The sequence below is a fragment of the Phalacrocorax carbo genome, chromosome 2 (assembly GCF_963921805.1).
Source record: "Phalacrocorax carbo chromosome 2, bPhaCar2.1, whole genome shotgun sequence".
Classification (NCBI taxonomy): Eukaryota; Metazoa; Chordata; class Aves; order Suliformes; family Phalacrocoracidae; genus Phalacrocorax; species Phalacrocorax carbo.
Genome location: NC_087514.1, coordinates 84,266,942 through 84,294,294, shown reverse-complemented (window position 1 = coordinate 84,294,294; position 27,353 = coordinate 84,266,942). Strand labels below are relative to the sequence as shown.

The 27,353-nt window shown below is 35.5% G+C and overlaps 1 protein-coding gene across 1 annotated transcript in view; it reads left to right on the top strand.

Annotated features, from left to right (window-relative positions):
• The window catches only part of CDH18 (cadherin 18), a 206,140-nt gene that overhangs the window by 119,356 nt on the left and 59,431 nt on the right, over positions 1-27,353 (top strand). The window contains exons 5-6 of the mRNA XM_064443422.1: positions 8,924-9,091; positions 22,881-23,068. Of these exons, the coding sequence (XP_064299492.1) occupies positions 8,924-9,091; positions 22,881-23,068 (356 nt within the window). The remainder of the gene's footprint in view (positions 1-8,923; positions 9,092-22,880; positions 23,069-27,353) is intronic.

Genomic DNA, 27,353 nt, shown 5'->3' with positions numbered 1-27,353 from the left:
AAAAAAATAGAGGAGCTGAGAAAGAATTTAGCCAATAAAAATATAGAAATAGCAATAATGCATTTCCTTGTGTTTTTCTAGCAAAAAGGTCATGGGAAGAAACTGAATTTCTTTGTTTTATGAAATGGCAAGTTATACTGAAAAAGATAACTGCCAAGTCACATGCCATTCTTCTTAAATAGGTAGCGATAAGTAGTAGCAGCAAAGCACATATTAAATGGCTATGAACTATGAAAGGAAGAGATTCCACCGGGGCTCTCCAGGGATTAGTGTAAGGCCAACTCGATTCAGATTCTTTCCGTGTGGGCTAAAAGTAACCATCAGACTACTGCTGGTAAAGTTTTTGGATGACACAAAAATGACAGAATGATGAACAACCATGAGAACAGTGCATTCTACAAAACAACCCAGATTGCTTGATAACCTGGGCCACTCAATGCAATAAATGCAAAGTCTTACAGTTAGAACTGAGGAGGGTAGGCCTGTATCCAGGAGAACCATAACTATGTAAACTAAGAGTAAAGCAGCTCAAAATGAGTTCCCAAAACACTAATAAGAAAAACAAAAACTCACAAAACAAAATAATAACAAAGCCCAGTGCAACTCTCAAATAGATTATTTATATGTTGTGAAAAGATTAGGAAAGTTAAATTTACATCAGAAGTTGGTACTGGCAGATAGCATTATTGAAATATCAATATTAATTTCATTCATCTATATTTTTACAGAACGTTGAAAAGCTGAAAAGAACAAATAATACTAGGAGTGGGAGAAAAGGCTTTATAGTGACAAATTTTTTAGTATTTAGTTTTTCAGAAAGGTCAGCTTCATGAGAATATGGCAGTACCTTTATAAGGAGAAATACTGGGAACTAACAGTCTGAAAGAGGGTAACAGGAGTCAATGGTTGGAAATTAGAGGTGCACACTGCCAAATAAAGGGCAGACCTTTGATTTTATAATTCACGACTGGAATATTCAGTCAAGGAAATAGGTGATATTTTCTACCTCATGACTGCATGCTTTTGGGAGCATGTGCTTTAGTCAAAATCAAACTGCTAGGTTCAGTATACTGCTAGGTCAGTTAATGGCCTGAGTTCTGTGGGAGGTCTGGTGGTCCCATCTGGCTTTTAACAGTGAATCCATTAGATAAAGAATTCACCATTAAGTTTTAATATCTTATTCTTTTGAAATAATGTATTTTGACTGTGGATGCATCAGGTTGCATAAACCATACTAAAAATCTAAGCTAATCTTAGATTTCTTTCCAAGGTGAGGATTGTTTCTTAAAAGTAGTCTTAAATTTCGAAGATTTGGATGATTGCAAGCACTGTACCTGTTTAGGTGTTAAGCCATTTAATGTGTTTGGTAGTAATGTCTTTGGGAAAAAATATTGTTTGGTTAAATAGAAAAAGAAACAGCCAGGTTTCTGGCTTCCAGTGACTCTGCTGCCCACCTCTTGGGCTGCCAAGTGGTGGCTCCTTGCCACTGAATTCCTTCAGAGAATCTGAAAATATTTTTGGAAGCTGAAGACCACTGTTTTCTTATAGTCCAGTTCATGCCTGTTTTGTGTAGATGGTTATGTAAGCTGGTTCCCTTTGACTAGAAAATATTTGAAGAATTGATGCTGTATGTCTTACTGGACCGAACTTTATCTAATGTCTCTGTATTTTACTTTATTGTTACGATGACAGCAACACCTCATTCTGTTCCATTTCCACTGACTGTTTCTGTTAAAATATATTTCCATCCTGACTGTACCACAATCTAACAACTATTTTACTCACCATCATTTACTCTTCTCTGCTACTTTTAAACACAGAAAAAAGCATTTATACACAGTAACTCAAATTGCAGCCATACAGGCTGCCAGATACCGCTGGAGTTGTGCATGTAAACTCAGGCCTACCATCCAACTTGCACAGAGGTTTTCAGACAGTAGAACCATGTCTGTACAGCTACAGAACAAATGAAGAACAAAATGTACCTTTACAGCCATTTAGAGCTACACTGGACATAGGTTTGCTAAAAGAGTTTGGGTTGTGATTAGATAATGACATCTGCATCAAAAAAAGTCAGTTTTGTTTAAATGCTCAATTAGCTGAAAAGTTTGATGCAGACATCTATGCCAAAGTGAAAAGCTGGTGTTTACAGGAATTACATCAGTCACAGTAGAGTAAACCAAGAATCCACTACCACTAAATCCAGAAAATATCTCTTCCATATGTACTGATTTTGGATAGGGTAGAGTTAATTTTCTTCAGAGTAGATAGCATGGGGCTATGTTTTGTATTTGTCCTGAAAACAGTGTTCATAACACAGGGATGATGTTTTAGTTACTGCTGAGCAGGGCTTACACAGAGTCAAGGCCTTTTCTGCTTCTCGCCCCACCCCACCAGCGAGCTGGCTGGGGGTGCACAAGAAGCTGGGAGGGGACACAGCTGTGACAGCTGACCCCAACTGACCAAAGGGATATTCCACACCATATGGTGTCATGCTCAGCAATAAACTAGGGGCTAGGTTGGCTGGGGGCTGCTGCTCAGGTCTGGCTGGTTGTCCGTTGGTTGGTCGTGAGCAATAGTTTTCATTAGCATCACTGGTCTTTCTTGGGTTCTATTTCTCTTTGTTATTTTCCTTTTAATTACATTATTATTATTATTCAATTATTAAACTGTTCTTATCTCAACTCATGAGGTTTTTAACATTTACCCTTCCAGTTCTTTTCCCCCCATCCTGCTGGGAGGACCAGAGTGAGCAAGTGGATGTGTGGTGCTTAGTTGCTCACTGGGGTTAAACAACACCATAGCATAGTGATTTGGAAATAGTAACAATCTGAAGACAATGGGACAGGTACAGCACATCAGTGGAAAACAATGCTTGATAATAATGTCCTGCTGGTTAAACCAGCCTATATGAGGCTGAGAGAAATGTACTTTAAAAAACTGTTAACCATACTGTCTGAAAGAGGTGGCAAACCTGGCATATGTATACATATGCTTTAACTGTTCACAAGAGAAAAAATGACAGCTTCCTGCTCTAATAGGGTGGCCACTTGAAATGGTATTTCTATAACATTCCTTTGATTTGCAGCAATTGCATATGGCAGATTAGAGTTTCTTGTTTTCTTGTCTGCTTTCTGGGAGGCGGAATGGCAGCAAATTCTTAATTTAATTCACTTGAATATGCTCTGCATCATGAAAACAGTGAAAGGTGCTATAATTACATCTGGCATCCATGCAATTGCCACATAAATTGGTGTATTTTCCACTCAGTCAGTGAAGCTTTCTTCAGATTCCTTAATTCAGGAGACTTCGGCACAAGACTTTTTCTTTTCATAAATTCAGGCTGTTACTGATAGAGAGTTCTGAGAAGGCTTTACTAATTTACAGTTTAATAATAAATTGAATAGTTTTTGTTGTGGTTTGGTTTTTTGTCTTTGGTTTGTTTTGGTTTTTGTTTGTTTCCCGGGGATATCCACTCTAATTTAATTAGCCTGGTTAATCTCCTCCTTCTTTTACTACCAAATAATACCAAATACTATTCTAACCTACTTACTAAAAATGATTACTCTTTTATTTTAAAAATACACTATTTTTTCAGCAATTTCTGTTTAATTACAGCAGTTGTTTTTCAATATTGGATTAATGTATTTTATTTTAATGATAATTTTCCTTAAGAAAGGGCATAGTGTTTTTCAGTACTAGAATCATGATCATAGAAGAAAATTGGCCACTAATTGTCATTTCAAATGCTTTGACTTTTAACCAGGAAGTGTCTAGTGATGTCCCTGTAAAGGAAGAAAATGTATAATGTTAGTTATATAAAACAGATCTGACTCAAAGGCCTAGATAAAAATATCTATGTTATAGAAACATTCAGAATGTGGAGGATGACCACAATCTCTGTACTGCACATTTTCTTTACAGTTATAGTTTAAACTAAATCAGAAATCCAAGTCAAAGTCTACTGAGAGTTCTAAATTTGAAGTCTATTTTGAAGTTTTAAGAAAAGAGAATTCTTCTGCTGGCTTATACTTGCTCAGTATTTGTCTTAAAACGCAAAACCTGCAAAACCCACAGAACCCGTACTTCTTTCTTTTAAAAGGGACATGGCTAATTTTTTCAAGATATAATAATATTGGATTTGAAATGAATTTTAATATATACAATATATTCACAATATTAAGTTACAATAAAATAAGCTAACTACATGTCCTAAAGCAGTGACAAAAATAGAGCTTTTAGTCACAAAGTTAAAATAATATTAATAAAATTACCATCTGCAACAGTTCTCTTCCCTCAGTAATTAGTAAAATCACACATTTAATTAGTTATTAAATATATATTTAAAATTATATTTGAACCATTTAGTGGTTGTGATCATGACAAAGACAGATATATAAGAAACTAAAATATGGGAGATCTAGTATGACTGACTGGCCCTTCCTAAAATCTCTAGTGACCAGGCTCATATTACAACAACAAAATGGAAATTTTCCAAACAAAGAAAATTAATTTGCCAATGACAAACAAGTTTGTCATGAAAGTGTAGGGTTTGGGGTTTTTTTCCCCCACTAGATAGAAAACCTTTGAGCTCAAAATGTTAAAATGAACCACGGTTTATTCTGGGAAGGTTCCATTCACACATCATGCAGGAGTAGGCTGTAAGATAAAGCTGACTAAAATTCTGCAGTGGTTACTGAATCTAAAATATATTCTTATTTTGTGTAAGTAATAAGATAAATTACTACAAGTGTACCAAACTGTCAGGTAAGCATATAGTTAAACACTTTAGGTAAATGCATAGTTAGGCACTTGGCTGTGGAGGACATTTTCTTAATACTTGTCTGCACTTGAATTAAAAAGTCTTGGTTTTTTACAGTCTCGGTTACAGTTGAGCCTTCTGTTGTAGCTTCTCTTACATGCAAGTGAAATGGTTCTTTACAGAATGCTAAAAAAGACAACATAACACATTGTCAGATGCCACAGAGCATAGAAGTATCTTAAAGAAAACTTGAAAAAATAAATGAATTGACTGCAGTTCAGTATCAGGAATGAATTCAGAAAGTCTGAGAGGAAAAGGAAGTAAAACTTGCCAAAAATAAACTTACTTTCAGGCTTTCTCAAACCCAGAGGCGTTGGGTAAAAGGAAAGAAAAGGAGCTATCCACCGTAGTAGATATATCAATCTTTAATCTCAGTGTTCTTGGTCAGTTTTGTCTGATGTTTTGAAGACAAACGCAGGACTGTCATGAAGAAATCTGATTGCAAAAAGGTGTGATAAAATGTCTGTACAGAGGAAGAAGCTTGTCTTTGAGGGCAAGGGCAAGAAGAACATCAGGAAATTTTATTATATGGTAAAGACCATGTTGGGGACTAATTGTAAGACAATCTGGATGTTGTTTTCAGTCATATTGTTTAGTTTTAGTTAGTCCTGTGAGGAACAGGGTGTTGGACTCAATGATCCTTATGGGTCCTTTCCAACTTTAGATGTTCTATGATTCAACAATTACCCTGGTCTCATTAATTTGGAAGTGTCATTGGAGGAGAATATCCTGGGTATATTATTAAATCGTAAATTAATAACCAGTGTGATGCAATCTGGAAAAAAAAAAGTTGTAATTAGAAAAGGTGGTGATAAAATCTCATCTGGAACATAGGTTTAGTTTGTGGTCATCCATGGTCAAGGAACATAAATTCAAATTGGAAAAAGTGCTTTCCAAGACTGTAGAAATTGTCAGCGAAAAAAACCAAGAACTGGTGTGATTTAGAGGTGAATAAATTTAGACAAGAATTTAGGATGAAAAGTGTGTTACGGGAGAGTCTTCCATGTGGGAAAACACATCTCACATAATTTTAAGATGGAAATAGGTATGACTAAACTCAGCAGGCCAGAGGTCCAGAGCTGTGGGTCCTTCTCAATTCCATTCCAATAGATCTAAACCTCCAGATGTTGTTGTGATTTTTTACATAGTGGTCAAATTTCTGTAAAAATTTTTCACTTAATACCAGAAGCAGGGTGGGGTGTCCCCATAATGATGTCTACATCTTGTATTTTTGTTCTTGCTTTCCTTTCTTAGTAAAGATGAATAAATACTGAACATAGCTGAAAAGTACTCACCTTACAGGGTTGCAGTGCTGCCTAAAAATTATGAGGCAAAATTAAGGCTGTGTTTAGATTTAAGAAGCCTGTGACAGTTTTCTTTTTCAGTTTCTTTCCTCACCATTTTAGACAGGGAGATGTCTTCCTTAATATGAACTTCCTGTCTTCTTGTGGGATGTATAGGAGCCCCTGCCAAGTAAATTAAAGATACTCAGGGGCAATTCCCACTTTAAAAGGAACTGCTGGAGCATTTTGTATTATCTTATTGGAAAAGGCAGCCAAGAAGTTCTCCTTACACCTTTTGGGCTGATTAGAGAAATGTGAAATTATGCATCTTTAATGCTATACTGCTAGAACAGTTAGTGGAGCTGCTAGTGACAAGGATAGAGCATTAGGGTCCTCGCAGTAGTTACATAACTCATACTAATGATATAATTTTAGGATATATGTATGTATATGCAACCAAAAAAAAAAAAGAGAGGAGTAAATCTTCCCTCATCTCTTGTCCCTCAGCATATCCCAAGCTTAAAAACAGTTTTCTTATTCTAAACTTTGGTTACAAGTTTTTGGAATTCAAAACTTGCCCATTTTAATTTACTCAGTTTTCAGAAAAGAAGAATCTGATCCAAGTGGGAGAGATCAAATGATTAGTCATCCACAAATCCTTATTAACTGTCTACAAGCACTGATTCAGTACCACACCCATTGAACAAAAAAAAAAAGTAATTGTAAATCAGAGGAATTTCTGTTTGTTTAAATTAGTTTAAAAATGTACATGACTAGTGTATTTATGAGGATTGTACAGAGGACAAATGTTCCACTATGTAAAATTTGGTCTGATACAAATTGAAATGGAAGGTTTTTTTAAAAAAATCCCATATTACCTCCATGCGTATACATGAACATTAAATGTTCCAATAAATTTGGGTTCAACGTGAAAAACTGAAACTGATTTATTTTAAATATGTCAAGGCAGGACATTTTTAATTTTAATACTTTTCTATCTTCTTATTTTTCAGTAAAATAAATTTTCAGAACAGTAGTACCAGATATTGTGAATCATATTGATTTTGATGAAACTGTATATTTAAGTTATATGAGTTCCTTTTATCCAAACGTGTCTATGCCTTTCTGTTATAGTATGTATAAATTGTGGTTAATTTCAAGGATATCATGGTGAAAGTTGTGAAAAAAAAAAAAAAAAAAAAGACTGTTTCTAACTCTATCATTTAAAAGAAAAGAACACTGATGAACTAAAACAGACTGATATATTCTTTTTAGCCAGCTTTTCCAGAATCTATGCTTCAGATTAAAAGGAACTGTGTTAAAATAGTTCTGAATCTCTCTGGGTACTTTAAAACAGTATTCTTTGTGGATGGTTCTACTTATCTATTTGAGATTTGTTTTCTGAATAGAATGCAAACAATGGTATAAGCTACATGAATATTTCTATTTTGTATGGAATAATGTCTAAATGGTTTTACTGAAGAAATGCAAAGAAAGTAATTTTAAAGTACAAGAAAAGTAGTGTTCTGGAAATAACTTTTTGCGTCATCTGAGACTGTTGGAATTGAAAACCTTGTGAATCACTCTGTACAGCAGGTTATCTAGAAGAGTTGCTTTGTGTTAATGGCTATTATATGTTTAAAATTTACCTAGAAGAAACATCTGAGAATGCTATGGTATATTTTTTTAGTAGTTATATCAGCCACTCAGTTTAAGAGTCCAAAACCAAGATATACTAAGAATTTAGGTTTCTGAAAAATTAATGATAATAAATGTAGCATTTCACATATTTATTTATTTCTATGTAATTCACTCTGGTCTATCAATGTCTTTTACGTACTGGAGAGCCCAGAACTGGACCCAGCACTCCAGATGTAGCCTCATCAGTGGTGAGCGGAGGAGGATCCCCTCCTTTGACCTGCTGGCAATACTTTTCATTATGCAGACTGGGATGCTGTTGGCCTTGTTTGCTGCAAGCGCACATTGCTGGCTCATATCAAACCTGAAGACCCCGTAGATCCTTTTCTGAAAAGCTGCTTCCCAGCTAGCCTGTCCACAGCATGTACTGGTTCCCTGGCACAGGACATTTTCCTTTTATGACCTCCATGAAGTTTCTGTCACCTTGTAATCAAAGAGATTATCAGGGCCTAATTTACAGGCATCATCATAAGTGAAGAAAGTCCCATAACTGAAACTGAGCCCACAGATTGACTCTTCCTCCTTTGCTGTAATCTTTGCTTCTACCTGTGTAATTGACTAAATGTTGAAAAAAAATCTGATGGTGATGGATAAAAATAAATAGAATTTTAGGGTCATGCAGTTCTGGTTTTCTGTCAGGACTGTAATAAAAACAATAATAGCTTAACTTTCACTTTGCAGACAAGTATAAAGTAAGTCACACTTATGAACATAAATGTATTGATTGACATGTATCAAATTAAGTTTTTTGAGATTTGTCAAATAAGACGGTTTAGCTTTTGGGTAGGTTTATGAGGTATGACATATTTTAATTCAGAAATTAACTTCTCTTAAAAGGAATTTATGCCTTCTTCAGTGGGGTAAGAGTTCCCATTCGTTAATATTTCTACTAAGTAGCTATTTAAACCGTTGTAATATATTAGAAAACACTGGAAGTTTGGCAATGTACCTTTTGCCTAGGATTGTTATATAAGTTGGGCTAATTATTTAGTAATATAATAGTTGGTTTAATAGATACGATTTTAATTTCGTCATATCCTCAAGCAAGTTGATTGTCTAGCATCATCTGGCTAATCCTGATCTTTCGTTTGTTTGTTTGTTTGTTTTCTTTCCATTACAGGAGTCATCAGAACTGCCTTGCACAACATGGACAGGGAAGCCAGAGAGCATTATTCTGTTGTCATTCAAGCCAAAGATATGGCTGGGCAGGTCGGAGGGCTGTCAGGGTCAACAACTGTAAATATCACACTCACTGATGTCAACGACAATCCACCCAGGTTTCCTCAGAGTATGTACAATTTCACCATGTAACTGATTTGAAAATCGTGTTGATTTTCAGTGAAGTAAGAAGCTATTAGTGAAATCCATTTAGTATTCAGATTCTCAAGGGGAGATGGCAGCTTGAGAAGTGTTTGGCTTCACCAACGTTTTTCAGTTTTCCAGCATTTTCAGGTGAAGCACAGAGATGGCGTAGCTAGAATATTGAAACCAGTGAAGATTTCTTTCAATTAAACACTGAGTAAGAGTGAGATGGCTGGCAAAGGAATACTCTTGTCATATGTGGGTTATTCGCCAGTCCTTTTTGAATGTATATTTCAACAACTGTGATTTTGATCCCACAAGTGAATTACATTGTTCCCATGGTAGACAACACAAAAGGTAATACATTAAAAGACTGAATCCAGCATGCCTTTGCCTGCTTCCATACACATCTATCGTTTTTTTTCTTCCTCTATACCCATGCAGACTTTCAAGATCACTTTTTACATTACAGATGGTCAAAACCTAAGCTGTTTCTCACTGTTGTTGAGCTACAGTAGAGTCTGCCTTTATCCTAGTTAAATGAATTGTTGATGTTGATGTCAAACTGAATGTTGTCACATGCATATATGAAACGTATATGCTAGAAGTCTTAGAATTTCTTAATATGACCACTAATAGGAAGTTCATTTATATCTGACTCATTGGGCACACGTTGATCTGACACAGCAGCTGGAGTCTTGTAGGAATTCTGAATTCAGTTGACAATTTATTTAAAAGTCTTCTGGAATGTAATTGCATAGCTAAACCTGCTTTCCTCTGCAGATTGGCTCAAGGCCAAAAAGAATATTGTAAGCTGGACTCAGACATTGTGTGAGCCCTTGTAGAACATAATAGACTGGTAGCTGTAGGTACATCCACCGGGAAATGCATTAAGCTGTTTGAAAGAGAAGATTTATAAACAATAATAGAGATCACAAAGCTCCGGGGCAAAACAAAGCTCCCTGGCAATACACATTATGTAAAATCTGGTCAAGCAGTAAGAAGGCTCATTAAAAGTGTTGTAGAAATGAATATTTTTTCTGTGCCTCACAAACACATAAGAACTTAAAGCCTTTGAAACACAGCCTTAAATAAAGTATATTTGGTTTTATGTTCCACAGAATTGTCATTGCATCCCTCACTCTATTTAATACTTCCTAACTATTGGAAAGGCAAAAGGTAAGGCATATCTTTGAACAAATGTAACATCTGAAATAGTTGTCCTAAAGTGTCCTAAGTTTCCGGCAAACTCAGAGAGAAATGGATCCCTACGTATCAGGTTTCAAGAATTGGCTTCTTTTATTTCTAATTGAAGGTTTTGGATATTAAGCTGACTGGCAGGCAGAACTTTATGTTGACATATGTATTTCTTTAGCTCTATTAATATTTTTTTCAGAAATGGAAGAAATATAAAATGTTCAGGTTATATTCTATACATTTTAAAGGATTCTATTAATTGCAAAAAATAACATTGAAAACTACAAAACATCATTTCACATTTAATGAAAACTCATTATTTAACAAAGCAAAATAACTTACCATTTTTAACAGAAGATATTAGTCCTAGAACAAGTCTTGTAGAGTACCAACATTTGCTTTATCTTTCCCACAGGATTCCTATGCCACAGTTATGACTGTAACATTGCTTTTTTTACTCCTTTTCAACAAGTATAATTTAAACCCTTTGCAAAAGAATGGTAGCTTTATGTTAGTAAAACAGAACAAAAGTGTAGATGATCTAAAATCAGGCCATCTTGGCATCATAAATTATTACAATAATACATGAGTATTGCACTAATAGAAATAACTTCATTGTTTATTTTTCGTCTCTTTTTTTTTTTTGTATGCCATGATTTTCAGTTAAATTTCTCTCCAATTTCCTTATTAGACGGAATGCTAAATGAAACTTACTGAGGCTTGTCACATTCAGAATTGAATTCAAGGGATGTGCTAACCAAAACTGCATATATCAAGTGTATAACCCTTGGGACAGGCTGAGCCTCAGCTAAACCACAGACTTTCTTTTGGTTAGTTTCCTTTTCTCCGTTACCATACTTGTGAGTTTTGAATCTGACTCTAACTGTATGAGTACTTGAGAACATGCTGGGAAGGACATCTGATTGATGCTTTTATAATTTGTTTTATTTATAAGTATGCTTTATTGTATATATTTAAAAGATCATATCTTTCTGCTTTTGGTAGTTCAGTGTTCATTAGAGATGCATGTGGAGTCAGGTATGCAGGATTTGTACCCCTTAAAGAAATACCTTAAAAATCTATTAAAAACTTAGAAATGGAGGTTGTAAATATATCTGCTTAAATGAATTTGCTGTGTTTTTTCTTTGCACTGGCTCTAAATATAGCTGACTTTCTTTTGAAGAAATTACTAACAGAAGAGCTACAGTTTTCCAGAATATCAAAGAGTCTAGGAGGAAGAATATGAAACATTACTGCTTAATTTTATCAGTCTATCGGTTGCAATTCCAAAATATATGGTAACAATAAACTCTGGAACAGGAAACATAGCTGAAAAATTCTGCTTGCAAAACACAGTGGTGTATCTCAGGAGTAGGCAAGGGGTTGTGAATTCAGCAGCAGAATAACCTGAAACCTCAAATACGTTTTGCTTGTCAATTACTTCAATGCATCTTGTACAATACTGATTCCTTTTTCTTCACCACCACAAATTTCCTTTCTTCAGAGTCCAGTTATAAATGAACTATCTATTTAATGTAAGCTGACAAACAGTGCTCTGCATGAGAAGATTTTTGCTTTTCAATAATCAGCATCTCTCAGTTCTTGTTAGTTTTACCACTGAAGGATCCACTTGGTTGATGGCTGAGGGCCCTAATTTCATAGTCATAAATTTATTTCAGTAATCTGATAGAAAATGTTCCATCTACTGATGACACTGTTATCAGCCTTGAGTTACATCAGAATTTTCTGTATAGTTTTCTTTCATTAATTCTCTCTGGTCTTGTTTAGGGTGAATAGATTCTGCATGTTTTGCTTTGTTTAGGATGAATAGATACTGATTGCATCAAGATCATCACACTAGGCAGATGCTTTCACTGACATGTTTTGTACATCAAATGCTAACGATAACACTCTGGACAGTGTGTAGGAGATATTTAGTTATTTTGTGTAGAGTCTAGTTTTACAAGGAAATTATTTTCCTGATACCCCATTTGTAGATTTTATTGTTTGATACATCTAGCTCAGTTCCTTATGAAAAAACAGAATTTTAACACAAGTCAAGGCTTAAAACATTTTTTATAAAGCTTGATTCTTGAGGCTTTATTGTTTCATGGCAGTATATAGACGTAATGTGAAATTATGTATATGCATAATCAGTTTGGCCTCACTTTTTATAATGTAATTGTATGAAGAGTACAGAGCCATGTTTAAGTAGGATTGTTGTAAGAAGATATTCCAGCTAGTTCTGAAAAAGGAAGATCATGTCCCAGAAGTAGACAACAACTCTGTTCTGTGCTGGTAAGGTCTTGTTAATGTAACTCATTAGCTAATTAAGTGCAAAGGTATCTCCTGTTCATTTTCTTTTGGAATTTATTCTCAAATATGGTCCTTTCAGTACCCCCACTTCCACATAGTGCATCCAGTTACTATGATCCCAATCAATATGTAACCATCAGCATCCTCTCAGTCCCCACTGCCACGCACTGTAAAGCTGTCCTGTCCTCCTGTGGTGACTAGTCCAGAGCTATCTGCCTGCTGATTGACCACTTGGCTGCTGCCAAATGAGATGAGTGAAGCAGAATTTTCTCTGATTTTCTTTTCGCAGATCTTTCTCCTCTATTAAATAGTTGTTAAGAGGCCTGTAGAATCATAATGTATTTGAGGCCTCTGCCCTTTTGTTAGATATGCCTGAAATTGGACAGGGGTTAAAAGTTACTGGAGACTATTGAATTAAAATGATTACAGAAGTTGTGTCCTCAGGAGACTCAGATTTAAAACAAAAGAAAAGGACTTGATAACTGGTTTGGCTTAAGATTGCTGACATCTGATCAACTGCACCTTTGTAAATTAGATTTTGTTCATACCCAGTAACCTAGTTTCCTGTTCATTGTGTTGTTTATTTAATGTTGATGAGTCCAGCAATGATCCAGTGTCCAGGGCGTATTAGGAAGCATTTCATTCCAGAAATTGTTCTACATTTAAATGATACTTATTTAATAAGATTTTTTTTTTCATTATAATTGGAGGAATGCCTTTTTCATATTTCACACTACAACACTTACTACCTTTGTGACTATTCCCAATAGCACCTAGCTGTAATATACTGAAGGTAAAAGGTATTGCAACTGAATAGTCCCAAGTTATTGCAGAAGAGTTGCTTAGGTCTTTTAGTAAGACCTTAAATCAGGTTAAAGGGACATGTAGAAAGTTGATTTAAAGCCAGATTTTCACAGAACCCTAATATTTTCTTCTTCAGAAGGTATATTCCTGCAAATAACTTCATTCCATTTCTTCAGAAGTGAAGTTGCCATCCTGGTAACTTAATATTATTCTCTTCTCATCTCATTCCTGTGTTCCACAGATACGATTTTTGTACTACCATATTCATTACTTGTTTCCACAGGTGGTTCACAACTTAGGACATGCTTTTCTAGAATTATATTTTACATATTAACAAGAATTTTTATCATATATGTGTTCCAGGATGCCTAAAGAATTACAGATTATAATGATTTGAATTTTTTTCCATCTATAAGATTTAAGGAGGTTTGTTCTTCCATCCTAGCAGTTAGACAAAGTCGGCTTCAGAAACAGCTCTTTGTGTAAATAGCAGGCAGGATAGCCCTGGTGTGCATGATCAATCTAGTATCTCATTAAAAGATAAAATGAGTAACATATATTCATGTGCCAGGGGAAATGCCAGGAAATTATGTATTTCTAGATGATAAGGAAATACAGCAGCCTATATTAATATATTTTATGTCCAAAACAGGTATTACTTAAAAATTAATTGTCACTTCTTTTTAGTACTGTTGTGAAATTGAGTCAACATAATGAGATTTAAAGGGTGGACTCTCATGAGAAAATTTAAGGGCTATTCAAAGATAATTCCTTTTGCTGTGTTTTTAAAACACCTCTGGTTAATACTGGGAGTTTTCTGCAAAACTGAATTCTTGCCCAACATGCTAGTCTCAGCTAACTTGAGACATAAAGATTAATCTAGAACATTTTAGTATCTTATTAGGAAATTTTATAACAGGGGTATTTCAATATAAAAAAGACATGGAAATAATTACTTGTAACCTAGAAACTCTAGCTGTTAGTGCTGATCAGATGTAAACAGTATCTCTGTATATTCTTTTAAAATTATAATGGTATCTACATAAATCAGGTTTTAGTTATATGTGTAAGGAAAGAAATGTGGCAAGATTTTCTGTTGTTAAGAATGTTGTTAGGACTGTGTTTAAGTTTGATGTAAAAATCTGGCAATGCATTTCATGGGGTGTATAGGTTTTAGAAGCTGTACTATTTGTTAAAGAAAACAGCTATTAAAATTGATTATAGTACATATTCACATAATAGTCACATGGTATAATTCTACTGCTAATGAGAATTTTGCTTCTCTCATATTCTTAAAGGCAGAGAAGTTATTCAATTAATTGTCTTTATAAAGTGTGTTCTCAGGTTCCAAAGTGAATGACCAGTGAGTGACATTTCCTCTGTGAGTATGGTTCAGTATACTGATTTTCTGCCTTTACAGAGAATCATCACAAGTAAATCTCCAAGCCCCCTGACCTTAATTATTCTTTGTTTAGAAGTGGCTAAAGTGTCACATCAGGAACTGAATGTGGGGCAGGTAAATATGAGCTAGCAAGCTTCCATTTCTGTCAGTTTTCAGAACATGAGTTTGCTTTTGACTGTGACAGCCAGGAGCACATGTGGAGGGGAAAAATCTTACTATATGCTTTTATTACCTGGTGAAGCTGTGTGACTTGCATGTGTCAGGCCAAGAGACAACAACTGTTGTCTTAAACGTAAGAGAAATATGGTGCTTTTTTGATTCTCCAGAAGAAGTCTTTAGTACCACCTGCCTAGCAAGGCTGCTGCACAAGGACAATGAGCTGTTTAAAAAGCATCTAGCATCAATAATGTCCTGAGGAAGCAGAATGGTAAAGGCACAAGCCTCAGTGATCTGAGTGATTTTCTAAAATTCCTCTTATGTTGTATCTTTCTAACATGCTAGAATCAATCATTCATCCATGGTATGCTTAAAGAGATGGATATGTGAGATGAGGAATACATTACCTAAGAGATGATGTTTATTAAGTACCAAAGAGAGTTAGAAGATAAGAAATAAAGTACATGTGTCTTAGAGTGCATGCTTCCATAGACTGGAAAATACTGTGTAAAGTGATATGTTTAATTGTCTTCTTATTCCATTCCTTTGTGAGAAGATTGAAATGCTCTCATATTTGCATAACATTTGAAGTTAAAGCTACCAAATTGTTTCATTTATCACTGAAATCTGAATAAGTTGTTTAATGGCATTTGATCACATAGGAAGTCTCATGATATTCTGTTTCCTGAGCAGAATAAGTGTCATTCCTGTAGTGAGATTTTTACTGTAAAAATTAAAGGACATCTATGTAATACATTTAAAGAGTATTTAAGTATCTGATTTTAAAACTCTAACAAGAATTAATGACAATAAAACTTGATCACAGAATTGTTTATGGAATTCAAATATAAAGGGAAGCTGGAAGGGGCAAAAATACATTTATGTTGAGGTCTGACTAAATATTTGTAGAAAATACGTGTTCTGTATACTGAGTTTTAATGCCAACTATGTGCATCAACTTTACTTCTAACAGTAGGGTGGTGCCTAGCAGTGGATTTTATTTTACTTAATTGGGTATTGTCTACGAGGATTTCTATGTAAAATGTAGAATATTCATTATGTGTATCATACATATCAAAATAATTTTGTAATACTCTAGACAGAAAAAAAGGGATTTTTTTTCTATAAGGGTTCGAATGAGGCAGTAATGGTTTTGGGAATGAGGGGGGTTTGTTTTGTTTGCTTACTGAGTAGAGAATTGGGAGCAGGACCACTCCATTTTAAGGATTGTTCTTCAGAACTGCCTTCATTTTCATGTCCTTTATAAGGGTAAACCACAATGGGAGCACAATCCTAGCTGTGCTAATGCCAGGGAAAAAAAAACAACACAACCAACCAACAAAAACAAACACAGTCGAAACAGAGCATATCCCTTTTACAGGTGTTGTGATTGCTCTCTGGTGACCCAAGCTGCCTGATGTAGTCATGGTCCCTCTGCAAATGGCATAGAATATGCTCAACACAGCACCACTCCAGAGACTGCTGCACCACTCCCAACCATTGGTTGCTCATTAGTGATGATTATGGAGCGTATGCGTTGGTTTTTCCCACAATGTTTGCATTAAAAAATCTGCATTTGGGTGTTCAATACCTGCAGGAAAGTACTGAATCTGAAAATTCAGGAAACCCAGTTTTCTTTCTGTTTCTGCTTTTACCCATGAGTGACATAAACTTCACACTATTTACAAGAAGTTGGAATACTTTTGATCTCTGAGAACTAGTCAGAAAGTTCTCAGGTACTTTTATTTGCTGTCTGTGAAGGTAAAATTGCATGGAACAGAAATTAAACTCATCACTGATTATAATCTTAATCACAAACATAATTCCAGGTTTACACTGATATGTAAAAAGCAGAGGCGTGGGGATGCACAAGTCTTCTTCCAGCCAAAGGAGTCTATTACATCTAAGAATGTTTTTTTCTAGACTGACCAGAGAACACTATGTCCTCCAGAGTTTCAAGGCAAGCAAAATGTCTGATTTTGAAGGTTGTTTTAGTGTTGTATCTGCAAATAAGAAATAACTTCACTTGCGCTTCATATATTATTAGAAAGTGCAAAAGCATTGTTTTTTCGACAGGGAAGAAGAGTAAACCAAACACACATCTTAAAAATTTATTCCTTATTTTAGCTAAGGAACAAAAACAGTAACAATAACAGTAGATAGAGAATTGACTGAGCTTCAGGGATCATAAAAATTACTCTATTCATAATGATGATGGATTAAAATTGGTTTTATTATATAAAAATAAGCACAGTAAAGAAAGATGTAACAGATGTCCAGGACATATTGTGAGAAATGGACTTCTGAAAAACTGCAGTCTCAAAAGAGAAATCCAGAGTAATCTATTACATTTAATGAAAACAAGCAGTTCTGTGAATGAAGAATAACTTTGTAGTAGTAATCCACCAAGCAAGACTGAGCACAATCCACAGTTGGAGCTGCACTTTAGTGTTATCAAAGATGGCTGGTAGTAAAATATGAGACATGGCTTCATGAATGCCAGGAGCATAGATTCATGTGGGACATCCAAAAAGTCATTTGACCCAAACACCTGCTTAAAGCAGGTTCAGTTAGCTGAAGCTGTTAAGGGCCTTGTCTAGTCACGTTTTGAAAGGCCCTTTTCAGGTCTTTTGCTGCAAAGCCATCCAGCATGCTGACCACTATTTGCCAAGTTGGTATTGTCTGCTCGCTTGCTGCAAGTAGATGCAACCCATCATTTGGGTCATTAATTAAGACATTAAATAGTTTTGGTCATAGTTTTGAATCCTGAACAAATACTGTTAATTGGCTGCCAGTTAAATTTTATGCTCATAATCTTTGAGCCTGGCTCACTGTCCATTTGTTCTCTGTATCTTATCAGTTTGGCTTGTAACTGAGTATTTAGTCAGTTGTAGGTTCAAGCAAACTTTCTTCACATAGCACTTCAATATACATTTAGGATATGGTGGTATTTTACATTAAGGCAATCAGTTACTGCATTTATCAGTTTGCTAGTAGATAAAGGCATCAGTGCATACACTGTGCTGTATGAATGAATGCATCTGTTGGTACATTATCAATCAGTATTCATCCTCATGTTACTAAAACTATACCTTGGATAAACAAATAACAAGCAGGCCGAATATTTACTTATCTCTCTATTAGTTCAGTATTATGCCTCTCCTCCCTTCCTTTAAGTAAGGAAATTCCTTCTGTTCAAGAGGACATTGTAAGCTAGGAAAAATAAGTCAAAATTATCAACAAAATAGATTAATGAATAAAATAAAGTGCATAACACGCTTGTTGAGTTGCATTAAATACTGTCATACTTCTTTTTCTGAGAGATTCAGACAGAGAAATTGCTTTTCTAAGAGTAAAACACAGTGTTATAGGTTGCCTGGAGGCTAATTGAAATGAGAAGTGAATTGTTCCACAGATGAAGGGAGAGCAGTAGATGTTGTTTATCATGACTTCAGTAAGGCTTTTGACACTGTCTCCCATAGCATCCTCACAGGCAACCTAAGGAAGTGTGGGTTAGATGAGAGAACAATGAGATGGATTGAGAACTGGCTCAACAACAGAGCTCAGAGGGTCGTGATCAACGGGGCAGAGTCTGGATGGGAGGCCTGTTACTAGTGGTGTTCCCCAGGGGTCTGTGCTGGGTCCAGTCCTGTTCAACATATTCATCAATGACCTGGACGAAGGGATAGAGTGTAACCTCAGCAAGTTTGCTGATGATACCAAGCTGGGAGGAGGGGCTGATACACCAGAAGGCTGTGCTGCCATTCAGCGAGACCTGGACAGGCCGGAGAGCTGGGCCGAGGGGAACCTGATGAAATTCAACAACAGCAAGTGCAAGGTCCTGCACCTGGGGAAGAACAATCCCATGTACTAGTACAGGTTGGGGGTTGACATGCTGAAAAGCACTTCTGTTGAGAAGGACCTGGGAGTACTGGTAGACAGCAAGTTGATCACGAGCCAGCAACGTGCCCTTGTGGCCAAGAAGGCCAATGGTATCCTGGGCTGCATTAAAAGGAGTGTCGCCAGCAAGTGAAGAGAGGTTATCTTCTCCTTCTACTCTGCCCTAGTGAGATCACATTTGGAGTACTGTGTCCAGTTTTGGGCCCCCAAGGACATGGAACTGCTTGAGCAAGTCCAGCGGAGAGCTACCAGGATGATCAGGGGACTGGAGCATCTCCTTTATGAGGGAAGGCTGAGAGACTGGGGTTTGTTTAGCCTGGAGAAGAGAAGACTGAGGGGGGATTTCATTAATACCTATAAATATGTGAAGGGTGGGTGTCAAGAGGATGGGACTAGGCTCTTTTCAATAGTTGCCAATGACAGGACAAGGGGCAATGGGCACAAGTTGGAACATGGGAAGTTCCATCTGAATAGAAGAAAAAGCTTCTTTCCTGTGAGGGTGCCAGAGCAGGGGCACAGGCTGCCCAAGGAGGCTGTGGAGTCTCCTTCCCTGGAGACATTCAAAACCCACCTGGATGCATTCCTGTGCCCCCTGCTTTGGGTGTCCCTGCTGAAACAGGGGGTTTGGATGAGATGATCTCCAGAGGTCCCTTCCAACCCCTACCATTCTGTGAATCCCTGTTTCTGTACTATAATTACAACTAAGCCGTATAGTTTACTGATAGAAAGCTGAAGATCACCTATATGTATTTGAACAGTGTTTCAATTAGCATAGAGTCGTGCAAAGTGGTGTGACTATCTCATACAGTACATTACCTGTGAAAGAGTACTAATTTACTCATTTCATGAGTTAAGTGAATGCATCTGAGTGAATTTTAACTAAAAATTGAGAACCAAATCAACCTCGACAATCAGATCAATCTTAATCCATAAGCCACCGGGCAGCTCCTCTAGAACAATTTAGAACATCTCCAAGACTGTTTGAAACTTCTGCTTTACAACAGCTCCTGAAAGGCTGTGATGCTGGGAGCATAGGAACAACCTGTTCAAGTTGGGCAGGTTTTGTGAAACAGTTTTGATACAGACTGGTACCAGATCCTCAGGGCTCCTAACTTACCAACCAATTTTTAGAGTGTTGGGACAGACTCATAGCTCACAATAAAGAATCATAAATTCACATATATGCATCCCACATTATTTTTAATGTCCTATCAAAATTTATTCAATGCCCAAGGAAATGTTTAATTGAGCCTTTAGTTGGTTCCTTTACTGTCTAGCAATAAAGTTCACAATTTAGAGTTTAGTAAGAATATTTCAAATTTCCACCGCTAGTCTAAATAAATGTCTATAATATATTTTACCTAACCTTCATGTTGCTGAATTTTATGCTTTTATGCATTTGTTGTTTTTAGATAGTATTGTTTGTAATTATCTATTAGGCTCATGTCTTTATGAGACATCTACAGGCTTTGTCTGTGAAGCAGTGATTAAATACTCATTGGAAAAACATTTCTGGCCTTATGATCTAAGAGTTTTTATTTTTTAACAGTTTTCTTTCCATCCATTTTCTGGAAACATTTTAAGTTCTACAAATACTGACAGATAATTAGTGAGTGATTTCAAATATTTGTTTTGCTTGAAGTTTTAGTATTTTAGATGTTTGAAGTTGGTATCAGTAAAATGATTTTCTGAAACAGATGGCCAAGACTTAGGGTGTGATTATAAAGCAAAGTGTAGTGTTATGTGGTTATGTTTGAACTAGCTTGACTATTTGGAAGTGTCTTAATTAGTTCACCCTGTCATGTGGGTTCTAACACTTCCAGTTCCTGAAGTGGCTTGATTATATAACATATTCTTTATGGCCTCTACATAACATATTCTTTATGGTCTCAACCTTTTCCTTTTTGGAATGCATTAGTCAGAGCAAAAGTGTCAAAAGACCACATTTCACATTTATTTTAACAATAAGTAAATTCCAAAATGAATCTCATCCCTTCACTATAATTTATGTATGAAATAAAGCAACAAGCAATATGAAAGTGTCAGCTGACATCATCTGTAAGCACGAAGCATTGCAAAAGAATACATGGCAGAGCTTTTATTTGAAAACTTGTGAAGATGGATTTTATATGAATTTCAAAGAATTGTATCAAAGAATTAACAATGTATTTTAATTGAAACAACTACTGAGCAATTTCCTGTTACATCAGTGTTGGTATTTTCTTTTTTACATGGTAAACTATACTTTTTCTTTTGTTCTGCTGGACATTTCTTGTTTCAGTTGAGATTTCCCTAATACATGGTAATTTGTTTTTTGTTTTCCCAGGAAACCTCTCTTTCATTTTGGACTAAAAATGTTTAGTGCACCCATCCATCCTCCTCACACTACTATTTGTTTATTAGTATTACGGGCTGGTATTACGAAATCAATTCAAGACTATAAAATATGTTTAAGAACCATTGTGCAAGGAATTAGTCAAATTTATAATAAAATCTTCTATTTTCTAACAGGTGTCTAAAGTTAGTTGTATTTTAGTGATAACATCCGTTCCCTCTGCAATTGCAACTTCTGTAGGTTCATCATTTCTTCAATCCATCTAACAAATAGTCATTTTCAACCATAATGCAGGTTTAATCTCTGAATTAAATTTAAATTTTACCTTTATACATGCTTGCCGAGGGCACCTCTGCAGTCATGCTAGCTGGTTCAAACTCAGCCAACTGTTAACAACACGTTAGCTTTGATGTGTAGCATCTTCTGATCCACTGTCCTGCACCTCAGTGTTGCACTATTGCATTCACTATTGCAGAATGCCTAAGAGGAATATAGGAGAAATGCTGTAGAGTTTCAGGAGATATGTAATAACAGAAGTGGTTATTTTGCTCTCTTTTCTGTGTTGGTGGTTGGCCTGTGACGTAAACTGTGCAGAATGTTAGGGAGGGATTTGGGTGGGGGGTTGTTTGGGGTGGGGTTTTGTTTGTGCACACCTACTGAAGGTGTATTCTCCTTTCCCGTGCTGGTAGATTTCAGCAGCCCTGCTGTGTTACACCACTAGCATTACTGGAGAAAATTTCCTTTAGCTGTCTTTCTGGCCTAGTTTCAGACAGAAATTGAGGCTTATGTAGTCACATTGTGTCTGCTTGCCACTTTTTTCTCCTCGTAGCAACTTCCTGTCCCCCAGGCAACCTGTTAGGAGATTTAATCCAAAAGGATTAAAAGGACAGTTAAGAAAATTATTTTAATATTTCGTTTTTTAATGATTAACCTAACAGGTCATAAAAACACTGAAAGGAGTTCATAGTTATTATGGATGCTTTTTATGGGCACAATTGTGTAATACTTCTATGTACCCATTACATTCATTTCCCTTTACTGAGGATACCAATTAAAATTTGTGTGCAAAGTGTTTTGTGCTGCAATGAGAACACTACAAAGTGGTAATGGTAAAATATTAAGATTTATTACATTTTTCTGTAGAAAAAAATAAGTGTTGCTTCAATGTTGCAAAATATGTGTTGATTCAGTGTTGCAAAATGTTGATGCAATGTTGCAAAACTGAGCAGATTTCAGAAAAAATGAATTATAAATATAAATTACAAAGATTTTGTAGTTCAAAAGTACTCATTTAACCACTCTTTTGATAGCTGGTGAAGATAAATCTATTTTTGCTATGGAAAAGATAAACTTTAAAAAATACTGGTGTGAAGTAAGCTTCAGACTTCATTTCTGTGTTACGTCATGAACAGCAAAAATAACTGTGAAAACCAAAATCCTGCATTAGATAATTTGGTTTCTGAATAGGGAATTAAAGCATCCCAAGTAAAACACAATTCCCTTTTGAATTCTTTCAGGAACCTAAATAAGTCCATAGGTTTATTTGTCAGTTTTGCTTGTGAACTACTCTTCCATTTACTCAGAAGTGTATCAAGCACATAACAGTTCTCGGAGTTAGTTTGGCTAGAAAATGTCCAAGCTATTGTGTTTTTTTCCCCTCCTCAGAACATTATCAACTGTATGTTCCTGAATCAGCTCAAGTTGGGTCAGCAGTTGGCAAAATCAAAGCAAATGATGCAGACACTGGTTCAAATGCAGACATGAAGTACACAATTATAAATGGTGATGGCTCTGGGGTGTTCTCCATATCTACTGACAAGGAAACAAGGGAAGGAATTCTTTCCCTGAAGAAGGTAAGCAATAGATTTTGAAAACTCCCTGTGTATGTAATTAAAATATAATGATGAATGCTGAATAAGAAGACACCATGATGAAAACATTTTACTGTGTAAACCTATTGAACCACGAACTTCAGCAATATAAGCTTGTCCACGTTGCTACCTGAGACACTTTAAATCTTTACAGGAAATGCAGAGAGAAAGAATATTCAAGGAAACAGTTATTTAAATCTTCTGAGCTTTTTGAATGGTCACATCTAAAATTTATAATAATCTAAATCTTACTGAATTTCTTATTAAGACAATTTAATTTTTCTGCAATATGTGTTTGCACATTAAATTTATTTGAAAGAAGTAAAATCTGTCTGGAAGTTGTGCTGTTGTTCCCAAACTGCATGAATCTTGATGTAGAAGGTTTATCTGTGGCAATGAATGTATAATTCAGTTTCCATAGACTGTTATTCTTTGACTAACTTGCCAGCTGGCTTGTAAAAGGTCAAGTATTGTGCACAGTGTAATGTAAATACTGACTTGCTTATAAAGACTTAAAATGTAACTTGGCAAGTCATCACCTGGTTATCATTAATATGAATTTCCTATATTTATCCTAGTCTATTTAAACTATTAACTATAAAGTGTTCTTGCCATTTAGTTTCATTCTTAACTGCATTCCACGCACGAATCTAATTCCATAGATAATTTCATCTCCATATTAAATCCTCTGAACTGAGTTCATAGTGAAGGTTTCCTGAAGTGCCTGCCAACTTATGCCAATATTCTATGACTAGATTTAATTTCAATTTAATTTTATAATAACCCAGAGAGATGGGGTTTTATATTTAAGTAATATTTTTTAAAAAAACTTTTCCAATAAAGGGAAATATTTTCTTGATTTCAGTTTTTACTTGAACTCACAGACATCAATTAGCAATTCTTATGTGGATTTGTTGTTATTGAGTCTTGCAGGCATCAGTTATATCCATACAGCCAGAAAAAAAAAAAAAGCAAATTTGTATTCATATTTGGTAATATGGTAGGAGGACTGAGAACCAGAAAAAATGTGGGAAAAGAGAATTAAAAAAACTATAATAAAGAATATTAATTTTTTTCACCTGAATAGATATGCATGTATGCAAATTTTTGTCACATCTTTAAAAAATTTTTGTAACTGAAGTAAATGTTATTTTTATAATTCATAATGATTTAAAAAGGGTTCCTATCTGTCCCAGTATCTTAAAAAGATTTATTTCAGGTTGCATAATGCCTACCTCTTTCAGCCACATAAAAGTAAACTCTGTCTTTTTTATACCATTAAATTATTTCCTAGTGGCCTTGATGTAGCTAATGTCATAATCTGTTATTTCTTCTTCAAAATGGGCATTGTTCTCTGTTTAAAAGTTCACCATGACTATTGTTCATTAAATACAACAGTTATGCATATTGAGAACATGAAGCAGAAAGGAAGAATTTGCAACAAAAATGAAAGAGTCCACACATAAAAAATGTAAAATCACTTTTCTTACTGGTTTTGGCAGACAAAATAGCTTCAGGGAGATTTTCACTCTGTTTTGGAATATGACAAAGGCATATGTTGCCTGTTCTTGCACATACACATGACAGTGTTTTGAGTCATTTTCCCATCAAGACAAGAAAGGGTACATTTTGCTTAAGTAATGGTATAATTTCAGTTGAGCAGAAATTCAGCACTTAAAGCTACATAAATTGGTGTAGAATACCTCCATTCTTTCCTCGCAGAAGTTATAATATCCTCTTGTACAGTACAAAAAGGTGATGTCGTTTTTAAATTTTTCTTTCTCAGATCTTGTATGCGGTTTAGTAAGTATTTTATATACTGTGCGCTGTAATTACTTTTAATTTAGATTGTGTTTGGAGCTGAGTAAGTTCGATAGCCTACCCAAAAGAGATCATCTCCATTAAGAAGAGGACTGGTTTTGTTTCATATATCAGATACCAGTGCCTTCTATAACAATAGAATAGAATGATTTGTCCTCTAATACATCTCTGGAAGAATGTATAGTAGGCACATCAGAAAAGCCAGAAGTAAATATATTGCTGTGTCTGAAGATCTGAAGTCCTCAAAGCTTTTGAAACTTCACTTATTTGAGGTTCTGATGCAAAAATCAAATTTCTCAGCACCTCCCTGCTAGGCTGTTCAACAGGCGTACAAAGCCTGTGAGTGTTGGAAGGAATCTTTTCTAGTCTCATTCTGGGCTGACCCAAAACATCCATTATTTCATTATCTCCCCTATCGACAAGCCCTGTGGAGCCACCCTTCAGTCTCAAAGATCCTGCCACAAAGGATTGATTGCAAACCGTCATAAGGATTTTCCCTTTGCCTCATGCAACTCCTTGCCTGAGTGAGAGACTAGAGGAAACCAAAACAAAATAACACAGTGAAAGGCATTACTCCTGGGTCCTTCAGAGAATGACTGGTCAGCATGTTCACCCCTTGTGACTTTCAGAGAAGTATGCTAGAACTTTCCTGACTTCAATGCAGCAAGTATCATTCAGGCTTCCCAGAAAAAAAATGGTCTGAACAGCCCATGTCTCTTCCATTTTGTATAGTGAGACTGGAAATGTTCAGAAAGCAACTATTTACTTCTCATAAAATTCTGCTATTCCTTTTGGGAGGCTGGTCTTTGAAACACAGACTGCAGTATAATGAACAGAAGCATTTTCCAGTTAGCCCTGTGACTGCTCACTTGAGCTACATTTAGTATTTTCAGTTTTGCATGAAAATCAGAATAACCAATGAATACATGTGGATAATGGTCATGGAAAGACATTGTACTTTGGGAAAATAAGAAGCATGAACAAAGATTCTGTTTAGGCCCATCTAAAATGTAAATGTTTTGTTTTCTTTCCAGGAAAGAGTTAATGATCTCCAGTGTTAAGAAAATTTCAAGTAAATCTAGAAATGATCATCTAGATTTCTAGAGAGAGAGGACTGTGCTGCCTCTCTTACCTAATGGCTACAGCTAATGACTGAGATAGGTGACTGATATTGAAGGCCTGTCTGTGAGTTAAATGAGGGAGAATTTAAACTTCGGTTTTACACATTGCAAGTTAACATCTTTACAAGTAATTTATTTGAGTATTTGCTTCTCTTGGAGAGAGCAAAGGGTCAGAAGGGACAGAGCCACATCTTTCTGTTTGGCTGTTTGGAGTTACATGAGTCCTATTGTAAATCTAAGGGGATAGTTGAAATATTTCTTTTGTATATGTAAATTATTTTGCATTATCATTTTTATGCCCACTCTTGCTGAATTAGAATACCTTAGGTATTTTAAGCTGAATGTTATGATTAATAAATCATATATATAAAATAAAAAAATATGGGAATAAACCCCACGTACCGGTAAATAGCTCAGATTGCTTGAAATAATGGATGAATCTATGAGCAAATTTCTTAACACAGCATTAGGCAGGCCCAATTTGTTCTTCAAATGTAGGATAAATGTCAGTTTCAACACATACACAGTGTTTAAGCAGAAGCCTAGCAAAATACAGTTCTGTAGGTTCATATTGCAACCAGATTTCGGTTTTTTAATGTTTTGTCAAAAATAAAAGCGAAGTAACAACTGTACTTGTGAGTTGTTCAAAGATATGGAATAACACAGGGCATGCTTTTCTTGTAAATTACCTTACTTCTCCTCAGAAGACTACAAGGAAAATAAAAAAAAAATATTACTAACTGTGACCTCTGGTAATAATAATTGTTAGGACAGTATGTGTCTTTTTCTGTCTCAAATAGCTCTGTGTTGAGAATAGTTGTGTTTTACATCTCTGTGAATCATCGTGAAAGGGAGTAAGCTCTTTTTCTCTTATGTCCCAGTATCTGATTCTTTAATTCCGAGGCATTATGAGGAGAAAAAGAAAGAAAATGGAAGTACAAAACTGCTTTGGCTGTGCTTGCAATTTCAGCTCTTTCTGATTATCTGAATGGATTGTTCTTGTATTTCTAGACAAAAAAAAAAAAAGTGCTGTTATTGTCTGATTGAATAACTACACAAAAGAGAAAACAAGACTTTAGACTTCATATTATTCCTCGTGTGTTTTCTGGGAGAAATTAATCTTCCTGTACAACCTAATCCAGTCATTGTCAGTATAAACTTAATTTTCCAAAAAGGCATCATAGTTACAATTTGCAATCCTATTGTAAACTTGTTTGGTCTTAGAATATATATGCTGCAGAACAGTGCAAAATACTATTTAATATTTCCCTGCTCATAAATAAATGAACAGCAGCTGAGTTAGAATTTACTAAACGTATATTTCT